The sequence below is a fragment of the Cnephaeus nilssonii genome (genome assembly GCF_951640355.1).
Source record: "Cnephaeus nilssonii genome assembly, chromosome: 1".
Taxonomy (NCBI): Eukaryota; Metazoa; Chordata; class Mammalia; order Chiroptera; family Vespertilionidae; genus Cnephaeus; species Cnephaeus nilssonii.
In genome coordinates this window covers 64,907,824-64,935,308 of record NC_137072.1, presented here as the reverse complement: position 1 = coordinate 64,935,308, position 27,485 = coordinate 64,907,824, and the positions used below count along the sequence as shown (strand labels likewise).

Below are 27,485 nucleotides of genomic sequence, written 5' to 3'. Positions count from 1 at the left end.
CATTAAGACATTTAATGGTGACAAGTTAAAAAAAAACTGTGATTTTTAAAAGAAGAGGCAATAAGGAACTAAAGTGTCTAGAAAGGAGGAAATGCATGAAAACCTGTTCTCATATATTAGTACAGAAAGTGTGTGATAGTGAATATCAGAAACCGATTAAAGAACTAGCTTTAGATAGCAAAGGTGGCTAGAGAGATATCAATATAAGGGCTGACGGTGAGCATTAAATATGTAATACTTATAGAACTAAGATTAAATGAGAATTGCCTGGCCGGGCATGGCTCAGTGGTTTAGCGTTGACCTATGAACCAAGACGTCACAGTTCAATTCCCAAACACATGCCTGGCTTTTGTGCAGGAGGCAGCTGATCAGTGATTCTCTCTCATCATTGACGTTTTTATCTCTCTCTCCTCCCTTCCTCTCTGAAATCAATAAAAATACATTTTAAGAAGATTAAATGAGGATTAAAATGAAGAAAGTACTGTTTGTAATGGCTATATGTGCTCATAATGTAGATACAGTACAATTGAAAAATGAGAGGAAATGGGGAGAGGGAATAGCAGGAAAATAGTGAACTCTTCTCAGCCATAATATTGGGGGTGGTAGTATTAGTTTTGTATACTGAGGTTGTTGTGTGTATAAACATGGGGTGAATGAAGTGAATAATTATGGAATATACTAATTCTGGATGTGGACGGAGCTACAGGTGTAATATAGAAGAGGTTAAGTAAAAGCACCTACATTGGATTTAAAAGTATTAGTATGAACTCATGAGTTATTTTATCTTTCAAATATGTAGATATTTCCTAGTTCAGTTCTATGAAGAGTTCCCCAGCCCTGGCTGGTTTGGCTCAGTGGATAGTGTCAGCCTGCGGACTTAAGGGTCCCGGGTTTGATCCTGGTCAAGGACATATGCCTGGATTGTGGGCTCGGTCCCCAGTGGGGGATGTGCAGGAGGCAGACGATCGATGACTCCCTCTCATCATTGATGTTTCTGTCTCTCTCTTCCTTTCCCTTCCTCTCTGAAATCAATAAAAACATATTTAAAAAAGTGAGTTCCCCAAATGAACAATACAGTAGCAATGAGAATCCCTAGCACTCAGATTATCTGTAAATATCAATTCCTAAAAGGAACAAGGACTTTTTGAAAAGGTGGCTGATTCTGGGTCTAGGCTAGGAAGCACACACGATCACTCTAGAACCATTTTGTCACACAGCACTAGCAACATGTGGAATAAATATACCACATGTAAGGATTAGTATTCAGAAAACAGCAGAATATATACAATAACCTATGCTCTTTTTTTTCTTCTCTATCGAGGCGTATGTGAGCTGGACACATGGGACATAGAGTGGAAGATGCACCAGGAAAAGGTCCCCAGGATGAATACCTTTGCATATTTGTAGGGAAATTGAGGGTGTAGAGACGAATTAGTTGAATATGTAAAAACTGGGTGTTCGGGGCGGGGAAAATGGCCTTATTTGACAAGAATTTAGTAATAAGAGCTCTTCTATCAGAGGTGTTGACATCTGCTACACCAGGGCTACTCAAACTTTCATGTGAAAGAATTACGAGAGGGATTTTGTTAACAACAATTTTGACTCAGTAGGTTAGGGCTGGGACCCAAGGTTTTGCATGGTGAAGAAGAAGTAGGATTTGTGCGCTTCCCTTGAGTTAATTCAGATGTGCTTAGCTAACTTCTTTTTTTTTTTTTAATTTCTTTATTGATTAAGGTGTCACATATTTGTCCTCATCCCCCCATTCCCATCCCACACCCCTCCCCATGGATGCCCCAACCCTCTGTTGAACTTAAGCATTGGTTAGGCTCATATGCATGCACACAAGACCTTTGGTTGATCTCTCCCCCCTCCCCCCACCCTCCCCTATCCTCCCTCTGAGGCCCGATAGTCCGATCGATGCCTCCTTGTTTCTGGTTCTGTTCTTGTTCATCAGTCTATGTTGTTCATCATTTCCCCTAGATGAGCGAAATCATGTGTCACTAGAGATATACTTATAAGAATTGAATGTGCGACGAGCAATAATAGTTATGCTGACAGGCAAATGAATCAGTCTATAGTGAGTTTCTTTCTGGTCCAACAGTTCTTTTGAGACCCAATATCAATGTCCACCAGTTCCTTATGAGTACATGTCGGCACTGACCCCTCAGCTCTGGATGGTGGACAAATGGTGGTAATGCAGGTCCGACTCCCTCTGGTTTGGTCTCGGCCGGATCCAGGGGCACAGCTTCACTCGGATCCAGGGGCCCACGGCCTCACCCGGACCCGGGATCCCGCCTCATCCGGATCTAGGAGCACACGGCCTCGCCCAGACCCAGGATTCAGCTTCATCCGGACCCAGGGGCGCGTGGCCTCTCCCAGACCCAGGGTCGCATGGCCTCACCCGGATCCAGGGGCCCACGGCCTCACCCGGACCCGGGACCCAGGCTCACCCGGATCCAGGGGCCCACGGCCTCACCCGGACCCGGGGCCAGGCTCACCCGGATCCAGGGGCCCACGGCCTCACCCGGACCCGGGGCCCAGCTCACCCGGATCCAGGGGCCCACGGCCTCACCCGGACCCGGGGCCCGGCTCACCCGGATCCAGGGGCCCACGGCCTCACCCGGACCCGGGGCCCGGCTCACCCGGATCCAGGGGCCCACGGCCTCACCCGGACCCGGGGCCAGGCTCACCCGGATCCAGGGGCCCACGGCCTCCCCCGGACCCGGGGCTTAGCTAACTTCTTGCTAAGCAATTGAAAAGAAGAGGAGACTAAGCTTCCAGTGCCATGCAGGTTTATTTTTCTTCACTCCTATAAGCAAAACCTAAAAATGGTAGCATTCTCTTAGAGGTTGGGCAGGGATAATGAGCAGTCTGGAAAGCAGAGGCCTTGTCATGTAAAAAAATTAAGTTAAATTGCTGCCTACAATAACTAGGGAGGCAGACAACCTCCCTCCCTAGCTTATAGCTCTAGTGGAGGTATCTGGAAAGAGCCAATTTGTGTCTGTGGCTACTTCCCTTTGCTTCCAGCAAGGTATTACAAGTAAAGTTTGAAGTCACAGTAATAAGGGGTAGAATGTGCAGAAATTCTGGGGCTTTATTAAGTTGAAAAAGCCAACTGCTTATGTATACCCAACTAGCAGAAGAAATGACTTGGCTTAGAGATTCCTCATACCCATTAAGACTTTCTGGAACATACACACACACCAGAAAACAAAGATAAGAGTAATAGAGTTTATCTTCTCATTTAAGTCTATTGTTTCAGGTTATTTCAAGGCTACCATTGTTAAAAAGAAGATGTTAAGCCCTGACCGGTTTGGCTCAGTGGATGGAGCGTCGGCCTGTGGACTGAAGGGTTCCAGGTTCAATTCCAGTCAAGGGCATGTACCTTGGTTGCGGGCACATCCCCAGTAGGGGGTGTGCAGGAAGCAGCTGATCGATGTTTCTCTCTCATTGATGTTGCTAGCTCTCTATCCCTCTCCTTTCCTCTCTGTAAAAAAAAAATCAATAAAATATATTTAAAAGAAGAAGATGTTAAGAATGGGTTAAAAACTACAAAAAAAAAAAAAAAAGAAGAGGTTGAGAGTGGAAGCAGGAAATAGGGCAGGTTTAACAACTACTTCTAGAAACAATTTCGGGTGTGGTTACTGGATATTCAGTGAAATTGTGTATATATATGTATGTATGTATGTATGTATATATATGTATATACATACATACATATATATATATATATATATATACACACAATATATATTTTTATTGATTTCAGAGAGAGATAGACACATCAATGATGAGAATCATTGATTGCCTGCCTCTTGCACACCCCCCTTCTGGGGATTTGTTTAGAGAGGAATGGAGAGGGATAGAGAGAGAGAAACATCATCGATTGACTGCCTCTTGCACATCCCCCACAGGGGATCAAGCCCGCAACCTGGGCATGTGCCCTGACCGGGAATTGAAACAGCGGCCTCTTGGTTCCTGGGTTGATGCTCAACCACTGAGCTACGCTGGCTGGGCTGTTCTTCTATTTATTCACGCATTCATTAGTTGAGTCTTGTATGTGCCCTGAGTAGGGATCAAGTCTGCAACCTTGGCATATGGGGACAATGCTCTAACTAACTGAGCTAGCCAGCCAGGGCTGAAATTATATTTTAAAAAGTAAAAACACTGAAAAACCTGGCCTACAAAAGCCTCCAATTGTTCAAGCCCTAAGGCATTCCCTCAAAGAGGGAATATTCTCCAACATCCAGTTAATCTGTATTCAAAGGACAAAGTTGGCCCACAGAATGTAATACACAATTGAGAGCCTCTGAAATAGCAGAATTAGAGTTTAATCAAGGAACTTTCTCCACTACCAGGGTGGTGGGTGTTCATAATTCCTATCCAGGATTCCACCATTGCTATGGACAAGTAATTGCTGTGTTTCCCATTCTTTTTCAGAGGTTTAACTGTGGTTATCCTGTTCCTGCTCCACTGCTGTTTTGTATTACATGTACGGGCACGAGGCAGATAATTTGTTTTATAGTTTATATGTCTTTGGACCATGAAAATCCACAACCTGACCTGATGGAGAACATTGTGTATCATCAGACATCCTGGATTTTGAGCTGACATAGAAACTAAATGGGAGCTCTGGTTGGGTATCTCATGTTAGAGCATCATCTCAATATGCCATGGTTATGGGTTCCATCCCCAGTCAGGGCAGATACAAATATCAACCAATGAATACATAAATAAGTGGAACAACAAATAGATGTTTCTCTCTCCATATCTCTCTTTCATCAATCAATAAACATTTTTTAAAAAATTAAATAGGAAATTAAACTTTCTTCTTTAGGGTTGAAAGTATTCTTTAAGAAGAAGAGTACAAAAAAAAAAAAAAAAAAGGACACACACAGATATTTAGGTGAGAGGGACAGTGTGGTAGACACTACTGATGATCCCTCTAAAACCATCCTTTCGCCAAAACCGGTTTGGCTCAGTGGATAGAGCGTCGGCCTGCGGACTCAAGGGTCCCGGGTTCGATTCCGGTCAAGGGCATGTGCCTTGGTTGTGGGCACATCCCCAGTAGGGGGTGTGCAAGAGGCAGCTGATCGATGTTTATCTCTCATCGATGTTTCTAACTCTCTATCCCTCTCTCTTCCTCTCTGTAAAAAATATATAAACCCATCCTTTCCTTTTTCCTGGGCATAAGTTTGCCCAATTAGAAACAAAATTTCCAGTCTCACTGTTGCTAGGCATGATTGTTTGTCAAAATTCTTGCCAATGGAGTGAGATCTAAATTGATGTGGGCAATCTCCATAACACTTTCTTAAAGATTTCCTTATCCTGGTCTTCTTTTCTTTCACCTTGCCAAGAGAGGGGACATGCTATTTTTCCCATATCAAGATGTGAAAAATTCAAAAGTCTGACATCCTTTGTAGGCAAGGCTGTAGAAAATTGCACTCCTACATATTTCTGATAGAAAGGCAAAATCGTCCCTATAAAGTGCAATTTGGCAATATCTATAAAAATTGTAAGTAAATCTCTGCTTTGACATTCTTCTTGGAATGTATTCTACCTATACACATATCAGATGATGTATGTACAAGGTTATTCATTGCAGCATTGGTTGATTACAAACAACTTAAGTGTCTAGCTGTAAGGATTAAATAAACTATGGCATCCCCTCATTTTATGTAATGCTCTCCAGATCTAAAACAAAATGAAGGAGCTCGCTGAACTTACATGGAAAGATTTCCAGAAAAAATGAAAAAAAATCAAGAGCGGAATAATGATATGCTGTGTTATCTTTTGTGAAAGCAAGAAAGAATACAAATTTACATTTCTTTATGTTCAGAAAGATATTCTGTAAGGATATATGAGTAATAAATACAATTACATTTAAGGTAGGATGACTGTATACTTCGTCTTCCAAATGGTACAGTTTCTAGAGTGAAAGGGCTTGTTATTAATAATTACTCCAGGACAACAGATGGAAAATGGCAATATCCTGGACAAACTGGGATGTATGATTAACCTATAAAAAGAGTACAGAGTACGAGGAGGAATGTGGACGTTTTAAATTGCGTTTTACAAAAGTACCTGTCTGTGGTGAATTGGCAAAAAAAAACAACTGATTCTTTACTACAGGTAGTTTAAGAGCTATCTTAAAGAACAAAAAAAAAAAACGATAAACCATAGGCGTGAGGCACGGAACTTAATGAAAATGCGGTCATTTTGCTACCCGGAACTTACTGGAGTTGCACAAACCACACTTGGAGTTTATCCGCCAATCCAAAGTGGGAGCGTGCGAGAGGCCTGGGCGGGCCTCAGACTAGCGGAGTGGAGCTTCCCGTCATTCCCCGCCCGGGGGCGGACCTAGCGTAGGCTCGCACCTGCGGCGCTCTGGCCCACACAGATGCTACTCTGTGGCATCTCGGGTTCCTTCTGGCTGAGCTCTGGAGGACTATACTCGTTTCCTTTTTGGTTGTGAGGCCCGGCAGCCTCGGCTGAGCTGAGAGAAAGATGGCGGCGGCCGTGCGACAGGATTTGGCCCAGCTCATGAACTCGAGCGGCTCTCATAAAGATCTGGCGGGCAAGTGAGTATTTCCGAGAGCCATGGGAGGAGTAGGAGGGAAGCCACAGACTGGTTCTCCTTGGTTTGACGGCGGCTTTCGGATGTGTGGTAGTAGCCGGCCTGAGGATCAAGGGGGCGGGCCTGAGGTAGGTGGTGGAGGCAAAAGCTGCAGGCAGCGGAAAGCGGGGAGCCCGTGGGGTCGCAGGCCTCGGGGGGGGGGGGGGGGGGGGACTGCCAACTGGTTCAGCCCTCGATAGCATCCTTACTGTCTCACAACTTTCCGGAAGCGCGGTCTGAGGGACGATTGCTCTCACGGCCTTCTCAGCCTTCCCTGGTGCCTCTTCCCATAGCTGGCTGGTCTCTCACACCGAATTCTGACCTCTCTTTGGACCTTTTCTTTCTTTCTTTCTTTCTTTTTTAATTGAGGGGGATTTATATTCGGGGACCTCGATGCAGAGTTTTCCAGGGAGATGGTTTCTTTAGGCGGTTGGGGGCTGAGGAGGGATGGCCGCTATCATGTCGTCCACAACCTCTTGGACCATGTTCTAGGGGTCCTTGTGTTTTGGGTACTCTCTGTCCGCCACCAACTCTGAAGCAGGGCCCATGGGCTGATGGCCTCATACCTACGTTTGATCTTACCCAAAAGGCCGAGGAGCGATGATTGATGTCCTCATAATATGGATCAGGATGTGTAGAGAGTTAGGGATGTTTGCAAGAACCTGGATTGTTTGGCAGTTTTGTCGCAATTTATATTGTAGAGGGCTTAGGTCCACTCCAGGTTAAAATTGTGACATGTTGTGCCTGTCAGCACTGCTAATCATAGGTAGATATATCTATTGTCCGTTTCTCTTTGTAAATTTCACAGGCTGCTCTTTTGTAATGAACATGCATTCTGTTTACAGTATGCTTCTCAAATTGATCCCAATATTTACATTCTGACAGCTGAGATCACTTAGATCTATGTTAATGGGATACACCTGCTTTTCCCTGGACGTTGGAAATCTGTTTTATATAGGCTGTGCTGCCTTTTTTTTTGGCGGTAAATGTAATCTACTTTTATCACTGAGAAATTTTGCTGTGTATCTTGGGCTTTACTTCCAGCGGCAATTTTCCCCTCAGGTAAATGGAAATGATTAGAGGACTTATTCTTGAGTGGGTCAGAATGAGTATGTGTGTGTATATACCTGACACTTAGAAAGTGCCATAAGATTATCTTTGTTACTATTATTATTAAAGCTATTCATTCCATATTGATATATTCTGTGAGTTGGAAATAAGTTGAATATGTCTTCATGGCTCAATGCTTTTTGCATGTGTTTTTTTTTATAGGTTTGGATGAAAGTAAACTAGTTTATATTTTCCCCCATGCTTGATTTCCCTTATGTTTTGTTGAAAAAAATAAGTGCATTAGTTATCAGAAGAGATATAGTTTTCATGTATTTGCAGATATCTGAAACTTAAACATTTACTTTCCTAGTTCTGAATTGCAGATAAACAATAGTAGCTATATTATTGTGTGCTTCAGTTATTTATTGCTGTGTAACAAACCCAAAACTTAGTGGTGTAAAACAGCTATTATTTTTCAGGATTCTTTGGGTTAACTGGGCTGTTTTGCTGGTCTTGTGTGGGCTCACTCATGCTGGTGCAGTTAGATGGCAGCTTAGCTGGGGCTGGTGGGCTAAAATGGACACCCATACATCTCTGGCTGTTGGCTGGGTCTCTTTCTCTACATGCTCTCTCATTCAATGGTTTAGTCAAGGCTTCCTTACAGGACGAAGAGGGTCAGAGTGGAAGCTGCAAAACCTCTTATGGCTAGCCTTGAAAGTCTCACAACATCAGTTCTCAAGTATTGATCAGAGTAAGTCACAAGACCAGCCCCGATTTATGGAAGGAGTGGCCAAGTTACATTGCAAAGGTGCATGGTCAGAGGGAGGCATAATTCATTGGAGGCCAATACTGTAACAGACTACCCCATGGTTTATTGTGAAGAGTAATTGAAATAATTCGCTTGATAACTGATAGCTAGTGCTTTTTGAAGAAATTGTTGGCCTTGCCTGCAGTACATATCTGGTCCTATCTGAGCAAGAACGTGTCAGGATATTTATCCTATATAATAAAGAGGTAATATGCAAATTGATCATCACTCCAATACACAAGATGGCCACCCCCATGTGGTCAAAGATGGCTGCCCACATGTGGACACAAGATGGCCGCCACAGATGGACAGCAGGGGAGGGCAGTTGTGGGCGATCAGGCCAGCAGGGGAGGGCAGTTAGGGGTGACTGGGCTGGCAGAGGAGGACAGTTGGGGGGGACCCAGGCCTGCAGGGGAGGGCAGTTGCGGGGGACTAGGCCTGCAGGGGAGGGCAGTTGGGGGGAACCAGGCCTGCAGGGGAGGGCAGTTGGGGGGAACCAGGCCTGCAGGGGAGGGCAGTTGGGGGGGGCAGGCCTGCAGGGGAGGGCAGTTGGGGGCAACCAGGCCTGCAGGGGAGGACAATTAGGGGCAACCAGGCCAGCAGGGGAGGGCATTTAGGGGCAATCGGGCCAGCAGGGGAGCAGTTAGGCATTGATCAGGCTGGCAGGGGAGTGGTTAGGGGGTGATTAGGCTGGCAGGCAGAAGTGGTTAGGGGCAATCAGGCAGGCAGGCAGGCAGGTGAGTGGTTGGGAGCCAGCAGTCTTAGATTGTGAGAGGGATCCCAGATTGGAGAGGGTGCAGGCTGCGCTGAGGAACACCCCCCACCCCCACATGAATTTCGTGCACCGGGCCTCTAGTTTTCATAATAAAACAGTTCCTCCAGCTACATGTTTTATGAGAGAAACACTCTTGAAATATATCAGTAGTTTTGGGTTTTACATTAGGAGTTAGTAACGAAGGGTTCCATATTAAGGAATGATGGAGAAAATGTCTCTAAAATATTGATACTGTGTATTCTCACTGATTAACAGGCTATCTACAACCGAGTAGTCATTCAATAAATAGTGATTGATTTAATAAATGCTAGAAAGGTGCAGAACTTAAATTTGAATTCAAGTTTGCCTATTCTAAAAACCACATTTTAAACCTATCCTTTTGTTGCCAAAACTTCAATTAAAAATGATTTTCTATAACTATGAATGAATACAGCAGCTGTAAAATTGACATATTTGGCCATATGAAAAGCATTTTTGCAAATTTTGTACACTGCTTTTGTTTATTTTTATTTTATTACTAGAGGCCCAGTGCACGAAATTCATGCGGGGGGGGGGGGGGCGTCCCTCAGCCCGCCTGCACCCTCTCCAATCTGGGACCCCTTGGGGGATGTCTGACTGGGATCAGGCCTAAACTGGCAGTTGGACATCCCTCTCACAATCAGAGACTGCTGGCTCCTAACCACTTGCCTGCCTGCCTGCCTGCCTGATTGCCCCTAACCACTTCTGCCTGCCAGCTTGATTGCCCCCTAACCTCTCCCCTGCCGGCCTGATTGACATCTAACTGCTCCCATGTCGGCCCAATCGTCCCCAACTGCCCTCCCTTGCCGGCCTGATCCCCCAACTGCCCTCCCCTGCCAGCCTGATCGCCCCCAACTGCCCTCCCCTGCTGGCCTGGTCGCCCAAGGCACACTGACCAAGGCCAGATGCTATTTCTTCCTAAAGTCTTCTGTGAACAACCCCCAATATACACTCATACCCATCCACACACTGGACCTGGTTAGTTGCTCCTCTTCTTCTTCTTCTTTTTTTTTTTTTTATATATTTTTATTGATTTCCGAGAGGAATGGAGAGGGAGAGAGATATAGAAACATCAATAATGAGAGAGAATCACTAATCAGCTGCCTCCTGCACACCCTTCACTGGGGATCGAGACCATAACCCGGGCATGTGCTGGAATCGAACGCTGACCTCCTGATTCATAGGTCAATGCTCAACCACTGAGCCATGCCGGCCGGGCTCTCTATATATTTTTTACCTTTACCATAGAGGTTGGAGTCTAGGTATTTGTTGAGTTAATCCTATAGAGCTAGAAGCTTTTATGTTTTTCTTTTCTTTCCAGTTCTGGGGTATAGGACCTTTGGAGTCTAAACATTTCATCATTTTATAAACAGCTGTTAGCCTGGATAAAGGAAAGTAATGTCAGGCCTTTTAGCCGCCTTTGATTATTAGAAAAGCTGGTTTGCAGAAAAGAAAATAGACTCCTCTGCCTTACAGAGGTAGACTTTGAATTAGTATGGAATAGAACTGTCGAACAATGGAGGATACACACACACACCACTACCTCCCCCCCCCCCCCCCCCCCCTAGGCTGTATAACCTTAAACGCCCAGATTCTTGGCCCTTTGTTATTCCCATATCCAACAGTTTAGTGGTTCCCATCTCAAGAGTGAAGTTCCCTGGCATTTAATGTTTACTCTGTGCCAAGCGCAAGTTTACTTACATTTTCAATAATCCTTAAAAAATAATATTATATTACATATGAGAAAACTGAAGTACAGAGGTGAAATACATTGCTCCAAGGTCATGTAGCTAGTAGCAAAGCCAGAATATAGCCTGCTTGGCTCATAGCCCTTAATTCTAAACACATCTTCCTTTTTTGGCCTTGTTCTGTTTTCACCAAACTGGACTACATTTCAGAATGGTGATTTTTTTTTTTTTTTTTTGCCTAGAAGGCCTGTCTTTCCTCCATTCTTTCCTCCTTACACTAAAGTTGAAATATTTAGAATGCTTAAAGATCAACCTCATTAGGAAATTCTCTCTCCTAAAAAATTATATTAACACTTAGCCTGTTTTGATTTTTATCTTTAATTTCCACAACTTCATTATGATTGTGTGTGTGGATTTGTTTTTGTATGTCTATGTTAGTTAGGTTTTGCTGTGAAATAAAACCTCTGGAAAACTTGGTGGCTTAAAACAACAATCATTTATTTAGCTCATAATTCTGTTGGTTGACAGTTTGGGCTGGGCCTAGCTGGATGGTTCTTCTCAGCTACACATGACCTTGGTTCCACACGGGCTCCCACACGTGCCTTTAGTCAGCTGCAGGTGAGGTAGACAGCTCTGCTTCTGTGTGTTGGCTGGGGCAAGTGGAGGTGATTGAGCTACATATTTCATTATTCAATAGGTTAGCCTGGCCTTGTTCACGTGGCAGCAGCAGAGTTCCAAGAGATAAAAACATATAAGGCCTCTTGAGGTTAGTTTCAGAACAGGCACTTCACTCCTACTGCATTCTATTGGTCAAAACAAGCCCAGATCAAAGGGTGGGGAAATAAACCACTTCTTGATGTGAAGAGCTATAAAGTCACATAGATACAGTCAGTAAAAGAACTGTGGCCTCTTTCTGTAAATGCTCCACCACATTATCCTGTGGAGCTTCATTTTATTTCTTGAATCAATATTGTATTCTTTCATTGTCCTGAGAAAATTTCAGCTATATCTCTTTAAATGTTGCCTCTGTTTCATTCTGTTTTCCCCTCTAAGACGCCACTGAAACCCCTGTTAGGTTCTCTTACTGTGATCTCTGTGTATCTCTTATCCTGTCTTCTGTACTTACCATTTCAGTGCTTTATTCTGACCTGCCTCTTAGTTTATCAATTCTTCAAATGTGCCTTTACGAACTCCATTGAGTTTTTAAGTTTGGTTATAGTATATTTTTAATATATATATTTTATTTTATTGACTGATTTGAGAGAGGGAAGTGGGGGGGAGGGAGAGAGAGAGAGAGAGAGAGAGAGAGAGAGAGAGAGAGAGACCATCGATTTGTTGTTCCACTTATTTATGTATTCATTGGTTGATTCTTGTATGTGCCCTAACCAGGGATGGAACCCACAACCTTAGTATATCGGGATAATGCTCAAACCAACTGACCTACCTAGCCAGGGCTGGTTATAGTATTTTTGTAGTTCTATAGTTTTTGGTAGTTTTTTTTCAAGTAACACTTTTCATGATTCCTAGTTTCTTGCTGAAACTTAAAGCTTATCTTTATCTCCATAAACATGATTGTATTACATACAGTCTTTTTGATTACTCCAGTATCTAAAGTCCCTGTTGGTTGTTATTGTCTGTTGCTTTTGTTGATTCTAGATCATATTGTCATGTGCCTTGTAATATTCATTTGTTGGGTAAATGATTTAAAGTATGTTTTTAAAAACAGTAGGAGTCCTAGGATGTTACCTTTCAGAGAGTATTTTCATTTCCTTCTTCCAGACACCTGAGGGTGCTAGCCTTAGGCTTCAGAATTTTTTTGCTTTTCCTTTGTGATCCTTGAAAAAGATTTGTACTCTTATTTCTAAAGTGCTAGTGTCCCTTCCTTTGGCCGGCTAGGAACTGAGATCCTGATTCTGCAAGAAATTGCAACTTGCTTCTCAGTTTTTCCAGCAAATGGCATAATGTCCCAAAGCAGAACCTACCTCCTCCCCATCAAAAGTACCACTCTACCTCTCAGCTGTCTTTCCAGAGTCTGCAAATGCTTTCAGGCAGATGCTATTATTTATATCTTTATGCTCCTATTCTCACCTGTTTTCTCTTTTTGTTAGGATTTTATGCTGTTAATTTTTTTTATTTCTTTCAGCTTTTTATTTTTTGAGGTAGGTTTGGTCTAATCATCTAGTTCACCATTACTATAAATGAAAGATCTATTAATACATGCCTGTTTCATTCATTTTGGTCTTAAATAGTGACTGTGGTACATTTTCATATGTATATGTTTTATTTACTTCCAGATTCAAGTGCCAAAAAATCATGAATTGACTTACCTTTATTTAGTTCATATACATATGCATATACATAATAAATGCTCAGTAAAAATTGTTGATAAATAGATAGGACAGATGCAAGGTGCCTTAATTAATGAAATATACTTTCCTCCATAATATTAAAATATTTTTTATTAAAATTGATCTTAAATCGCACTCATATGTAGAATCTAAGTAATAAAACAAACTGATGAATGGAGTGGATCCAGAGACATGGAAACATTGAACAGAGTGAGAGATCTCAGAGGGAAGGCAGGGGAGGGTGGGTGGGTGGGAGGTAATTAACCAAAGACCTTGTATGCATAACCCATGGACACAGACAGTAGGGTGCTGAAGGCCTGGGGCAGGGTAGGGTGTCTAGAGGGGGTCAGTGTGTGTCTAGAGGGGGTCAGTGGGGAAAAAAGGGACATGAAATACTTTCAACAATAAAGAATTATTTCAAAAAAATTGATCTTATGGAAGAAAGGAGAGAGAGAAACGTCGATGTGAAAGAGATACATTAATCAGTTGCCTCTCACTAAGACATTCAACCTCTAATATTTGGTTTAATTGTCTAGTCGATATTATTCTAGTGTTGGTGACCCTAGATTCATTAGGTCCACAAGAGGAAAGGGTTCTGGGTCACCTTTTATAATGTTCTCGTGTGTCTCTGTAACACATAATTGAAGGAAATAATGGCTTATCATTTAAGGCATTTGAAAGGAAATTTGACTTTTTGGTTTAAATTCAAAACTACAACTTTCAAGCAAAAGTGGCACCTTAGATCCAGTAACTTGTAATTATAGAGTCACTCTTTCTTGTGATGGACTAGAAACTTTAAAAAAAGGAAATCTGTGGTGTACTATAAAGAAAACCAGAAAAGAAAGCACTAGGAAAGACACCAAGGTAAATAGAAATGAATAAATACCATTGTAAACATTAGAATATATAGTGCCCTCTGAACATTTATTTTTTTGGTATTGTTTTAGGTATCGTCAGATCCTGGAAAAAGCCATTCAGTTATCTGGGGCAGAACAACTAGAAGCTTTGAAAGCTTTTGTGGAAGCAAGTAAGTGTAATGAAAATTCCATATTTGCTTTGTATTACTGAGTAGGACTTTAAAGCTTGCCTCAGTCTTGTCTTATATCAAATTATCAATATAATTTTTATGAGATTAAGTTACATATACAGGGAGGGGCAAAGTAGGTTTACAGTTCATATGGAAAATAATACAATAATTAATAAATAATAATACAAAAATAAACTGTTTTGCATACTTACAACATTGAAATTGATGGATTTATTTTAGAATTTAAACTATTTACAACTTGATTTTTTAAAATGAATTGTCTCCAGAGTTATATTCCCAATTAAAATTTTGTATAGTTATTGATGCTAGAAACTGATAAGAGACAATGTAGCATAGTGACAAAGAAAGTAGATTGCATTCAAATCCTAGTCTACTGTTTTATTAGCTGTGTCTTCTTCTTTAACCTCTTTGTGCCTTCTTTTCCTTGTCTATACAGTGAGGGTATGATATGTACCCTATAGAATTGTTGGGAGATTAATTGAGTTATTATACATAATAAAGTGCTTAGAATAGTACCTGGCATATAATAAGTGCTGTGTATGAATGAGCTTTATTAATGTTAGGATCATTCCTTTTGAATAGGAACTAGAAATTTTCATATTTTAAGACACTCCCCACCCCCTTTCTTACTTCAGTTATCTTGAAAATTACTCAGAATTCAGGCTCAAATTGATATCGTATTAACAATATCAGCAATACTTGATAGTACTTTACAGTTTACAGTGTGTTTTCATACATAATATCTACCACACCGGTTCCTTTTAATAACGGTGACTGCAGAATATAGATATATTCTTGTATAATATATTATAAAAAAAAGTCAAGATTAAGTCACTTTTACCCCAAGGGACATTCAGTTAGTCAGTGGCAGAGCCCAGACTAGAAACTAATTTTTCTGATTTATTGTCCTCATTTACTTGTATTTCCCTGATAAGTGCTAGTTTGTGTAGTAAATTCTTTTTAACAGCTTTGTGTCTAATGGCACTTGTAATGAAACTGTTTTCTCAGTTACAACCAGTATTTAATTATGAATTCCAAATAATATATTATAAACTGATTAATATATTAATACATTATAATATACTAGAGGCCTGGTGCATGAAATTTGTGCACTTGCGGTGGGGGTGGGGTCCCTCAGCCTGGCCTGTGCCCTCTCGCAGTCTGGGAGCCCTCAGGGGGTGTCCGACTGATGGCTTAGGCCCGCTCCCTGTGCTGACCTAAGTTCTTATTTGTTGTTTTTATTGGAAAATATAAGTGGTGTTCACTGTCACTATTTGCTTTATTAAATTTCATGAAAATTATTTCACCGTTTTCTTCTTTAACTCCTTTTTATAGCTAGGTGGGATATAAGGACATAAAATAGGGGTATTTCTGTGCCTTTGCTTCGTATAAAATAAAGAAGAGAAAGGAATAACATAGAATGCTCAGCTATTAAAACTTTTTGTCAACCATTTGTATTTCTTAGAAAAGTTATGGTAGTTTTACTATTTTGTTGAAGTCATTATGTAATCAAATAATTCAGTATAAGGAAATTCATTCTGTAATATAGGATGATAGGGGTGTGAAAATCCAGGAATAATGCATTGCAAATTGCACTAATACATACAGTTTTTAGTGTTAATTTTAGGTAAAATTGCTTAATAAAAAATTTATGAATTACTCATGCTTTCTTATTTCTTATTTTTTTGACAAGTGGTAAATGAGAATGTCAGCCTTGTGATCTCTCGGCAGTTGCTGACTGATTTCTGCACACATCTCCCTAACTTGCCTGATAGCACAGCCAAAGAAATCTATCATTTCACCTTGGAAAAGATCCAGCCTAGAGTCATTTCATTTGAGGAGCAGGTAAAAAATCTAGAGCAGTGATATTTGAACTTGAGATAGTAGTAATTATTTTGAGAGATATTATTACATTTTTAAGGAGATTATCATTCATTTTCATTTTGTCAAAATTGCGGTAAACAGCATTTTACAATATATAATAAAATAAATATTAGGACATTGTAACTCCAGCTGACATTTGCTTATTTATTACAATTTTATTTTATGCACCAAATATTACTCTTTAGACAGTTTTTAAAAATCAGTTAAATTGTTAATTATGCTGAAAATATAGGAAAATTCGCATTATCTGTGCAGTAACATAAAAGCAAAACTTCATATTTAAACTACATTATTGCCATAATCCACATTGTAATAATGTGCTGTTTCAGTTTACTGTTTTGTTGTTCTATCAATACAAAATTCATAGAAAAACTTAGGTGGTCTAGGTAAATTTTTAATAATTATACTTGCCAGCTTGCTATGTTGAATGAGACAATTGTTACAATACAGTTATTTATTTATTTTAATTAGTTAAATAATAGCAATTGATATAACATGTGTACCTACTATTTCAGGTTGCTTCCATAAGACAGCATCTTGCATCCATATATGAGAAAGAAGAAGATTGGAGAAATGCAGCTCAAGTGTTGGTGGGAATTCCTTTGGAAACAGGACAAAAGTATAATAAATAGTGGATATTGGATGGATATATGTATCCATATATGTATATATACACATACACATAACATAGAAAGGATATGTATAATTGTTCGCTTATGTTTTTCCTTACATTGTAGTGTTGGAAGCAGATGATAAACTATTTAATAAATAAATAAATAAATTTTGTAGTATATTAGAAGGTGATAAGGCCTATGGAGAAAAGTAAAGTAAGGTTGTATCATTAAATAGGGTGATTGGAGTGGTAGGGTGATCCTGATATCACCTTCTCAGGCTTTTTTTTTTTTTTTAATATATTTTATTGATTTTTTACAGAGAGGAAGGGAGTGGAATAGAGAGTTAGAAACATCAATGAGAGAGAAACATCCATCAGCTGCCTCCTGCACACCTCCTACTGGTGATGTGCCCGCAACCCAGGTACATGCCCTTGACCGGAATCGAACCTGGGACCTTTTAGTCCGCAGGCCGAAGCTCTGTCCACTTAGCCAAACCTGTTAGGGCACCTTCTCAGACTTTTGAAGGAGGTAAGTGAATGGCTATGAGCTCTCTGAGGGAAGGGTATTAGTAGATCCTCTTAGAGAGGATGGCTAGTGCAAAGGCCCTAAAATGGGAGCATGCTTGGAGTTTTTTAAGAAGAGCAAGGAGACCATTATGGGTGGAATGGAGTGAGCAAAGGGGAGAGTGATAGAGGATGAGATCAGAGAGTACTAAGGACTAGATTATGTGGGGTCTTGTAAGCCATTGTAAGACCTTTGTATTTTTAAGTGAAATGAGGGGGAACCTTTGGAACATATTTTACAGAAGACTGACATGATCTGACTTACATTTTTAAGATTCATTCTGATGACTGAGTTGAGAATAAACTGTAGGCATGCAATGATGGAAGTAGGGCCATTAGTTAGGAGACATTATGCACTACTGCAGATGAAATAGAGATTGTGAAAAATGTTGGATTCTGGGTATGTTTTTAAGGTAGAGCTGGATATGGAATGTAAGAAAATGAATCGAGATAAGTTTTGATTTTTGGTCTGAACAACTGGAAAAATGGAGTTGTGAAGAATAGGTTTTGAGGGAAGGTCAAGAGTTCTGTTTCGGACATGTGGTAACCAAGTGGAAATACCTTGTACAGAGTTGAATATACTAGTTTGGAGTTTAGGAGAGAGGTCTGGACTAGGGATATATATTTGTGAATCATTGATAGATAGATGGAATTTAAAGCCATTAGATTGGATGAGATTTCCAAGGGAGGGACTATAGATAGAGAAGAGAAGAGGACTGAGTTACTGAGGCCAGGAGCACTCCAACATTAAGAGGTCAGGGGTAGGAGGAAGATACAGCAAATGAAGATTGTCCATTGAGGTAAAAAGAAAACCAGAATGGGGTGTGTCGTGTCCTAGAAGTTAAAGGAGGAAAATGTATTGAGAAGGAGCAAGTGATCTGCTGTGGTCCTGATAGGTCAAGTAAGATGAGTGAGGGTTAACCACAGGAGTGAGTAACGTGGAGGCCATTGGTGATCTTGACAAAAGTTGTTTTGGTGAACTGGTGAGCGTGAAAGCCTGACTGAAGTTGTTTAAAAGAAAACACATATACGAGAGAGAGAGAGAGAGAGAGAGAGAGAGAGAGAGAGAGAGAGAGAGAGAGAGAGAGAGAGGGAGAGAGAGGGAGGGAGAGAGAGAGAGAGAGAATGAGAAGAGAGAAATTGGAGATGGTGAGCAGTTGTCATTGGCAACTCTGGGGAAGTTTTCACAAGGAGAGCAGAGAAATAGGGTAGAAGATGATAGCAGAGAAGAGATTATTTTTGCTTTTATAATCCTATGGAAAGCAAAAGTTTGATATAGGAGAGTAGTGGAGAGGATTCCTGCAGGAGGGAAAGGAATCTAGTGGAGGGATAGGCTTTATTTAGGAGCATAGATAGTTATCTTGGCACTGTTTCTCAACTTTGGCACTGTTGGCATTATATATATATATATATATATATATATATATATATATATATATATACACACACACACACACACACACATATATACTGTATATCTATCTATAATAATAAAAGTGTAATATGCTAATTATACCAGACCTTCCGGATAAAGCCCGGGATGCCAATTAGACTGGACGAAGCCAGGTCCCAGGTGCCAGAGGGAAGCTGGTATCAGCAGCCGGGGGAAGGAAGGCCTACTCTTGCGCGAATTTCGTGCATTGGGCCGTGTGTGTGTGTGTGTGTGTGTGTGTGTGTGTGTGTGTGTGTGTGTGTGTATAATTTATTTCAGGGAGAGGAAGGAAGCGGGAGAGAGAGACAGAAAAATTGATGAGAGAAAATCATCCATTGGCTGCCTCCTGCATGTCCCCCACTGGGGATTGAGCCTGTAACCTGGGCATGTGCCCTGACCAGGAATCGAACTGTGACCTGGTTCATAGGTCGATGCTCAACCACTGAGCCACGCCGGCTGGGCGGCACTGTTGGCATTTTAGATAGGATGACTCTTTGTTGGGGAGGCTGTCCTGTGTGTTACAAAATGTTTAGCAGCATAAGGGGCCTCTACTCACTAGATGCCAATAGCACCACTACTCCCAGTTTTGACAATAAAAAATGTCTGCAGATATTGCCATAGGTTCCCTGGTGGGCAGAATAGTAATAGCCAGGAACACAGAGTATGTGGGTGCAGATATTAATGAGGTGGTGGTGGAGTTTGTGCAGCTATTCTGATTGCTTCGGTATTCTTAGTGAAGTTGGAGTCAGAGTCATCAGCTAGAAGTGTGGTTTGGGATGGGAGTTGTAAGGTTGAGGAGAGACAAGGATATAAAAAAAATATTCTCTAGGAGAGTGGGGCAGTGAATGGACTAAGAATGTATAGTATACTTGGCAGCATTAAGGGCTCATTTGAAGGTTGTAGTGATTAAAATGAGATCAGTCAAATTGGTTAAATACTTTTCTCCATTAGAGTTCTGTTTCATGGTTGCAGGAAAGGAGTGGGCAAACTGTTAGGTGTAACTAGAGTTTGATTTTGTCCAACAAGTATGACAGCATGAGAGAGACAAGGGAGATGAGTGCATGTGTAATTCAATGATTGTGATTAAAAGAGTTAAGCTAGGTAAGGAGATAAATGAGGCCTTTTAGGGGAAGAAGACAGCAATGTGATAGGATCCCGGGTTTGGAGGTCATAATGGGTTCAATGAATTGTTGGGTTTGGGATATTAGAGAAAGATGCTAGTGATGGAAAAACAATGAGAAAAAATTAAGACTACGGTTTGTAACTATTCAACCAATCTTGCCTTTTTATGTGTATTTATGAAATATTCATCCAAAGTATATTGTACAAAAAGATTGAAAGGTGTGAGACTTGATTGTATTATTAGACACATTTCCCCTTTCAGTAGGCAAATATAAAAATATATTCAGCTGCTTCTCTTTTGCCAGGTGAATGAGGGATTCTGTATTTTGTCTCCATTAATATTTGTGATGATAAGGCAGATACTACTTCAGGCATATTGCCTTTAGTGCATTTATGAAATTGTTAGGCAGTGATGCTCTTTGAAAAAGCAGCCAGTATATGAAAAGGCTTTCATACGTAGGCTTTCATAAGAGGCTTTTACTTTCTAAAGCCTCTTGTTAATTCTTTTTTCTTTGATATTTTGAAAGAGTGGGGCTTTCTTAATGGCCTTGGTCTTATTCTGTCTTGAGCATTTTCTCCTTAGCATGGAGCAGTTGATTTATTTTGTTTGGTAGTTGAAATAAATATAAAATTAGATATTATTCTTTGCAGTGGTGGTAATTATCATTTTGATAGTGCTGTAACACTGTGAGGATACCAAAGAAATTAAAATTTCATTCTTTTCTAAATAAGTTAAAACAAAGTAAAAGTGATTAAAAGTTGAATTTGTTTATTAATTAAAGAATTAATTTCAAATCTGGGGCAAAGTCAATTGTAAACTCTGTTGCTACATAGTGGCACCATTTTTGCTGGTAAATAGGATTAATTGTTCTGTGAGGATTAATCCTGAATTACATGATTTTTGGATTATGTAGGGTCTTAAGTTCTGTATTTCGTGCATAAAATGTGACCACTGTGATCAGGAAGAAAGGAAAACCACTTGTAATCTCACCACCCAGAGATAATTGCTTTTATTATCTTGTTTTATCCAGTTTTTTAACTTAGCTAAAATATAGGATGACTATTATCACGTAATAATTACTGTAATAACTGTATAGTATTCTATCAGTATTCAACTCAATTGAATACCATAAATATTATCAGTGATTTCCATTTTCCCCCCATTACAGATATTTATGGATAATTTTACAAATGAATATCTTTATACATACATATATATGCATGTCCATGATTATTTTCTTGGGATTTATTTTCTAGAGGTAAAATACAGGGTGTGGCAAAAGAGGTTTACAGTTCATATGGAAAAATAATACAATAATTAATAAATAATAATACAAGAATATACTGTGTTTAATGTACTCACAACTATAAACCTACTTTTGCCCCACCCTGTATAATGGGTAAGGAGTATACGCAATTTAAAGGATTCAAATGATGGTTGGAGAGCATATTGCCAGTTTTTTCTCCAGGACTTATTTATAGTCCTACCAGTAGTATATGATAGGTCTTTGACTTATAAGATTATCTGAGAGCCGGAACCGGTTTGGCTCAGTGGATAGAGCATCGGCCTTCGGACTCAGGGGTCCCAGGTTCGATTCCGGTCAGGGGCATGTACCTTGGTTGCGGGCGCATCCCCAGTGGGGGGTGTGCAGGAGGCAGCTGATCGATGTTTCTCTCTCATTGATGTTTCTGGCTCTCTGTCCCTCTCTCTTCCTCTCTGTAAAAAATCAATAAAATATATTTAAAAAAAAAAAAAAAAGATTATCTGAGAATTAGAAGAAGCTAAACAGTAATATGAACAACGATGATGAAAGTAATAAAAATTCATTAAAATTTATTTTGGAAATATTTCTTAGCTTTTCAATAATATAGTGCAGTAAAAAGCTTGATTCCATCATATTAACACAATAAAAAAAGAAAAAAACATTATCTACCACTTCTAATGATTTTTTTAAATAAAATAGTCATTCGTGTTTTTCTGTTGTATTCTAGACAGTACAATGTGGATTATAAACTGGAGACATACCTGAAGATTGCTAGGCTATATCTAGAGGATGATGATCCAGTCCAGGCAGAGGCTTACATAAATCGAGCATCATTGCTTCAGAATGAATCAACCAACGAACAGTTACAGATACATTATAAGGTAAACAAATGAGCTTATTTAGAATTTTATATTGGAGAATCGTGTTATACTAAGATTCTCCAGAACATCATAAATACTATTATATATTAGAAATTTTCTCTTTTTTTATTTTTTGCTTTTAAAATGTCCCCCCTAATTGAAACATTTCTCTCCTATAGGTATGCTATGCACGTGTTCTTGATTATAGAAGGAAATTCATTGAAGCTGCACAAAGATACAATGAGCTCTCTTACAAGACAATAGTGCACGAAAGTGAAAGACTAGAGGCCTTAAAACATGCTTTGCATTGTACCATCTTAGCATCAGCAGGTAAACATGTCATTTATGTGTTAATGAACAGTCAATTTGCTTAATATTTTAGGTTCATTACTACTAAAGGATTTAGCAAAGGGATGTGTTATTAATACAATTACGGTATATTTAGTTTAAACATTTAAACAGGAACAGCAATAAAATGGATTGCGAACTTAAAAATTTTAAATTATGGATGTATCAGTCTATTACCCACAGGTATTAGGAATAGTTAAGAGGTAATATGAAATTTAATTCTTCTAAAATATCACTGAAAAACATGGATATAAAATTAAGTGAGTATTACACAGAAGGAGATAAAAATTAAATTCTAGAGATTGGTGATATGATAATTAATGTATTGCTTTGGGGATTTTTTTTTAACTGTCAAGCCTCAGTTTTAGACTTGGCATTTATCTTTTTTTCCCAATAAATATAAATAAACTATTTTTTGTTCTTTTTACTAAATTTTATCATATAAATCACTCAACTTATAAAGCAGAAAGGGCATTGAGAGGAAATGCTGAGAATTCTAAGCCATGGCTTTTCTAAATAATTTTAGAATGTTTATTAAATATATTACCATTGATCTCATCAGAAAATTCTTTAATTGTTGGAAAGCTGTTAAGTTCATTGTGGCAGATGGACGTGTTCCAAAATTCCTGTGGTTTTTTTAGTTGTTGTTGAAAACTCAAATTTTATCGGGGGCCACAAATACTGTTGATTGGTAGTGATAGGCTCACTTTGTTCATTTAAAAAAAAAAATGTTTTCATTGATTTTATAGAGAGAAGGGTAGGGGGAGGGAGAGAGAGAAACATCGATTGGCTGCTGCTTGCATGCCCCCTACTGGGAATTGAGCCCACAACCTGGGCATGTGTCCTAACCGGGAATTGAACCAGCTACCCCTTGGTGCACAGGAGGACGCTCAACTAATTGAGCCCCACCAGCCAAGGCCACTTTGTTCATTTTTAAGAAAATGCCTGCCAGATACCCACGTCTGAAAAACTGTAACTTATCAGTCATTATTTTATGTAAATGATGTTCCATGAAAAAAGAAACAAGAAACTAGTTCAACATGCAGTGTTTCCTGGGGGACAACTATTGTACTTGCATTTGCAGCAGAAGTGCTTTAGGTGCATTTTCCATTTCATCACATAAAATATTAAAAAGATGTGGTTTCAAGTATCAAGAATTAATAAAAATAATTTTTTACTGCTGCAAGAACATTTTAAGTGAAACTATATTTTTATTTTGACTATTGAGTGTCACAGTACAGTTTGGCACCCATGTCACTGCCTTGATTTGTGCCGTGACTTTCATGCCTTCTCCTGCTCACTACCTCCAACTCCCTCTCTCAAACAGTAATCACTAGTGTAGATTACTTTAGTCTACTTTGTACTTAAATTTACCTATAAATCCCAATTCATTTGGACTTATATTAGTGTAAGGAATGAGATAGGGAAATTAATTTTTTTTCTTAAATGACTAGTCGTTTGACCTAGCATCCTTTATTGAACAATTCATCTTTTTCACCCTATTGATTTAAAGCACATTATAGTAGATTTCTGGATACAGTATTGTTTCATTAATTAGCCCAGTGATGGCGAACCTATGACACACGTGTCAGCACTGACACGCGTAGCCATTTCTGATGACACGTGGCCGCATGCCGAGGATGAAACATTTGCTGCTCCTGAGGATGAAACATTTGCGACTAGAGTCTTGGAGTTAGTTTTTTCCTCAAAGTGACACACTAACCGAGTTATGCTCAGTTTTTTGGCGAAGTTTGACACACCAAGCTCAAAAGGTTGCCCATCACTGAATTAGCCTGTCTGTGAATATACTGGTACCATGTTCTTTGAATTATTATAGCTTCATAACATGTTTTATTATCTAGCAGGTATACTCTCTCTTCAAAGTAACTTGTAGGCCATCATAACACTACCTCCTTATATATCATCACGCATCACCTAAGAATAAGAACATTTTTCTACATAACTGTAATACCAACATCATCCCTTAAAAAATTAACAGTGAGTCCACTGTAGAATTTAGCATTTGGTCCATCATTGCCCAAGTTGTTTCAGGAATATCTTTTATATCTGCCTTTTTTCCGCTGAACAAGGAACAAGTTCATGTGTGGCATTTGGTGATTGTCTTTTTAGTCTTCAAACATTTTTGGTCTAGAATAGATTCCTCGCCCCTAACTGAAGTTTCTTGAGATATAATTAACATATAACATTGTATAGATTTCTCACTTAAAAATAATACTGACTCTTTGAAGTTGTTGTGTGGAATGTTCTTCACTCTAGATTTGTTTTGTATATATTGTTTATTTATTCCTTAATCCCAATTATTTCCTGTAAAGTAGAAGTTAGCCAAAGGTTAGATTAGATTCAGGTTAAAATTTTTCTATTAAGAATACCTCAGTGATGCTTTGTCCTTGCAGTTGTATCACATCAGAGGACATATAATGTCAGCTTGTCCCACAGTTAGTGATGCTGGGTTTGGTCATTTGGTTAAGGTAGAAATTCCATTTTAAAGGTATTTTGTTCCTTTTGTATTTTGTAAATTTCTGGGGTGCTGCTTTGACACTACAAAAATCCTGTTTCTTAACTTTTGATAATTTATTATCTATTAATAATTTTTTCTGGACTATTCATTATATTCTATAATATAAAGTGAAAATGGTAATTTGCTAATTCTGTTCTGCATTTATTAGCTACTACTATATAAAAACTCTCCTCTTTATTTCCCTCCTTTTTATTTTTTAGTATCACTATGGACTTTTTTTCTCTTATTTTTGTGTGTGTATAATATACACACAGAAGAATGCACATATAAAAATTGTACAGCCTGATGAATTGTCCCAAATGAACATCATCATGTAATCAACATCCAGAACAAGAAGCAAAATATTACCATCATCCTGAAAGCCTCTGTCATGTTTTCTCCTAGTTATTAGCTGCACCCCCACCCCCAAGAGTAATCATTAGTATATATTAGCTTTACCTGCTTCATTTGCTTAACTTTATAAAATTTATCCATATTGTTACATATAGTTTCTTCATTTTCATGTAGTATTCCATTATGTGATTACCACAATTTTTTTATCCTATTAGGTAGTTTTGTTGTTAATCCTCACCAGAGGATATTTTTTCCCATTGATTTTGTTAGAGTGTAAGTGAGGGAATGGAGCGGGGAGAGAGAGAAAAACATTGATGTGAGAGAGACACATTGATTGGTTGCCTCCCACATGCTCCCGACTGGGCCAGGGGATCAAACCTGCAACCCAGATACGTGCCTTTGACCGGGTATCCTAATCTTCACAAATGAATATACCGTTGTTTCTCATTATTCCATATTTGTGCATTTGCCTACTTGCTAAAATTTGTCACTCCAAAATTAATACTCCTGGTGCTTTCACTGTCATTTGCAGACTTGTGCAGAACAGCAAATGATTTGAGTCTCCCAAAGTATGTTTCCAGATGGAGTTAACTAAGGCAGTGCTCTGCCTTGTTTCTGCTCTCATGCTGTAAACAAGTTCTTTTTTTGTGGCCTGTTACTATCATGTTTTTCACGTTTTTGTGCTTTTTGATGGTGATTTTGATGTTTGAAATGGGCCCTAAGCTAGTGCTGAAGTACTGTCTTGTGTTCTTAAGTGAAGGAAGTCTGTGATGTGCCTGATAGAGAAAATACGTGTATCAGATAAGCTTTATTCAGGCATGAGTTTTAGTGTAGGCCGTGAGTTCAATGTTAATGAATCAACAGTATATAGTAAATTAGAGGCCCGATGCATGAAATTCGTGCAATGGGCTCAGCCCTTGCAGCCGCAGCAGCTTGCCTTGGCCCTTGCAGCTCTGGCTTCATCCAGAAGGTTGTCCGGAAGGTCGTTTGGCTATCTGGTCTAATTAGCATATTACACTTTTATTATTATAGATTAGGTGCCTTTAAACAGAAACATACATAAAGCAAAGGTTACATATTGATTAGCTGACAAAAATGTTGTGACTAGAGGCTCACAACATTCCTGTATTTCTCCTAGGAACAGCAGTTGAGTATTCACTAATTTACTGTTGGCATCAACTTTATAAAACACTAGAGGCCCAGTGCATGAAATTCATACACAGGTAGGATCCCTAGTGGCTGCCAGCTGCTGACTGAGGCCTCCCTTCCCAGCTGCCGGCTGCTGGCTGGGGCCTTCCTTAGTTCTGCGCCACCCCCTGGTGGTCAGCACACGTTATAGCGAGTGATCGAACTCCCGGTTGGTCGAACTCCTGGGGGGACACTTTGCATATTAAGCTTTTACATATATAGATAACTATTGCAAATAATGACAATTGACTGAATATTTTAGTAGGCAAAAATGGGGTCATAAGAAAGATTGTTTTTCATTGATGAAATAGGTTTTGAGAATGTTTGATGCACATTTGTTTTCCTTAGGGCAACAGCGTTCTCGAATGCTAGCTACTCTTTTCAAGGATGAAAGGTGCCAGCAACTTGCTGCTTATGGTATCCTAGAGAAAATGTACCTGGATAGGATCATCAGAGGAAATCAACTTCAAGAATTTGCTGCCATGCTAATGCCTCACCAAAAAGCAACTACAGCTGATGGTAATGATCATGTTTTATAACTATGTGGTAGTGAATATTTAGGTACATGCTAGTGGAAAGTATATTGAATTTGAAGCATCTTGATATCTTCCTGTAACATTGTTATATATCACTTGATTAAAAAAAAACATTGGGGTTGAGTATTAGACATAGATAGGGGTTTGAAGTATAAAAATAGCCCAATTGGGAAGCATTTTGTGGAAATATGCATTTTGGGGAAGTGGTAAGAAGAATTATAGGCTAGCCTTATAGTTACTGGTTTTTAAAAAACTCAAACTATTTGATAAGTACCTAAATTAATCTTAAACATTAGTTTAATGATTATTGAGTCTAATTTTAGTTATAACAAAATTTGGCACAGTAGCTTGCCCAAGGTTATTCAGGGTGAAATTGTTGCCAATAAGAATAGAACTTGGTGTCATGTTTCCTAATTAAGGGATGTATTTGCTTAAGTCAGATTGCTTTTG

The 27,485-nt window shown here is 39.4% G+C and overlaps 1 protein-coding gene across 2 annotated transcripts in view; it reads left to right on the top strand.

Moving 5' to 3' along the window:
* The first annotated feature begins 6,422 nt into the window (after positions 1 to 6,422).
* Positions 6,423 to 27,485, top strand: part of COPS4 (COP9 signalosome subunit 4) — a 32,581-nt gene continuing 11,518 nt past the window's right edge. The window contains exons 1-7 of one of the 2 annotated variants that reach the window (XM_079775410.1): positions 6,423 to 6,581; positions 14,251 to 14,330; positions 16,045 to 16,196; positions 16,751 to 16,854; positions 21,959 to 22,112; positions 22,271 to 22,421; positions 26,848 to 27,018. In XM_079775410.1, coding sequence (XP_079631536.1) covers positions 6,508 to 6,581; positions 14,251 to 14,330; positions 16,045 to 16,196; positions 16,751 to 16,854; positions 21,959 to 22,112; positions 22,271 to 22,421; positions 26,848 to 27,018 — 886 coding nt within the window. In that variant the 5' untranslated portion in view covers positions 6,423 to 6,507. The remainder of the gene's footprint in view (positions 6,582 to 14,250; positions 14,331 to 16,044; positions 16,197 to 16,750; positions 16,855 to 21,958; positions 22,113 to 22,270; positions 22,422 to 26,847; positions 27,019 to 27,485) is intronic. The other variant, XM_079775409.1, reaches the window with a different exon arrangement.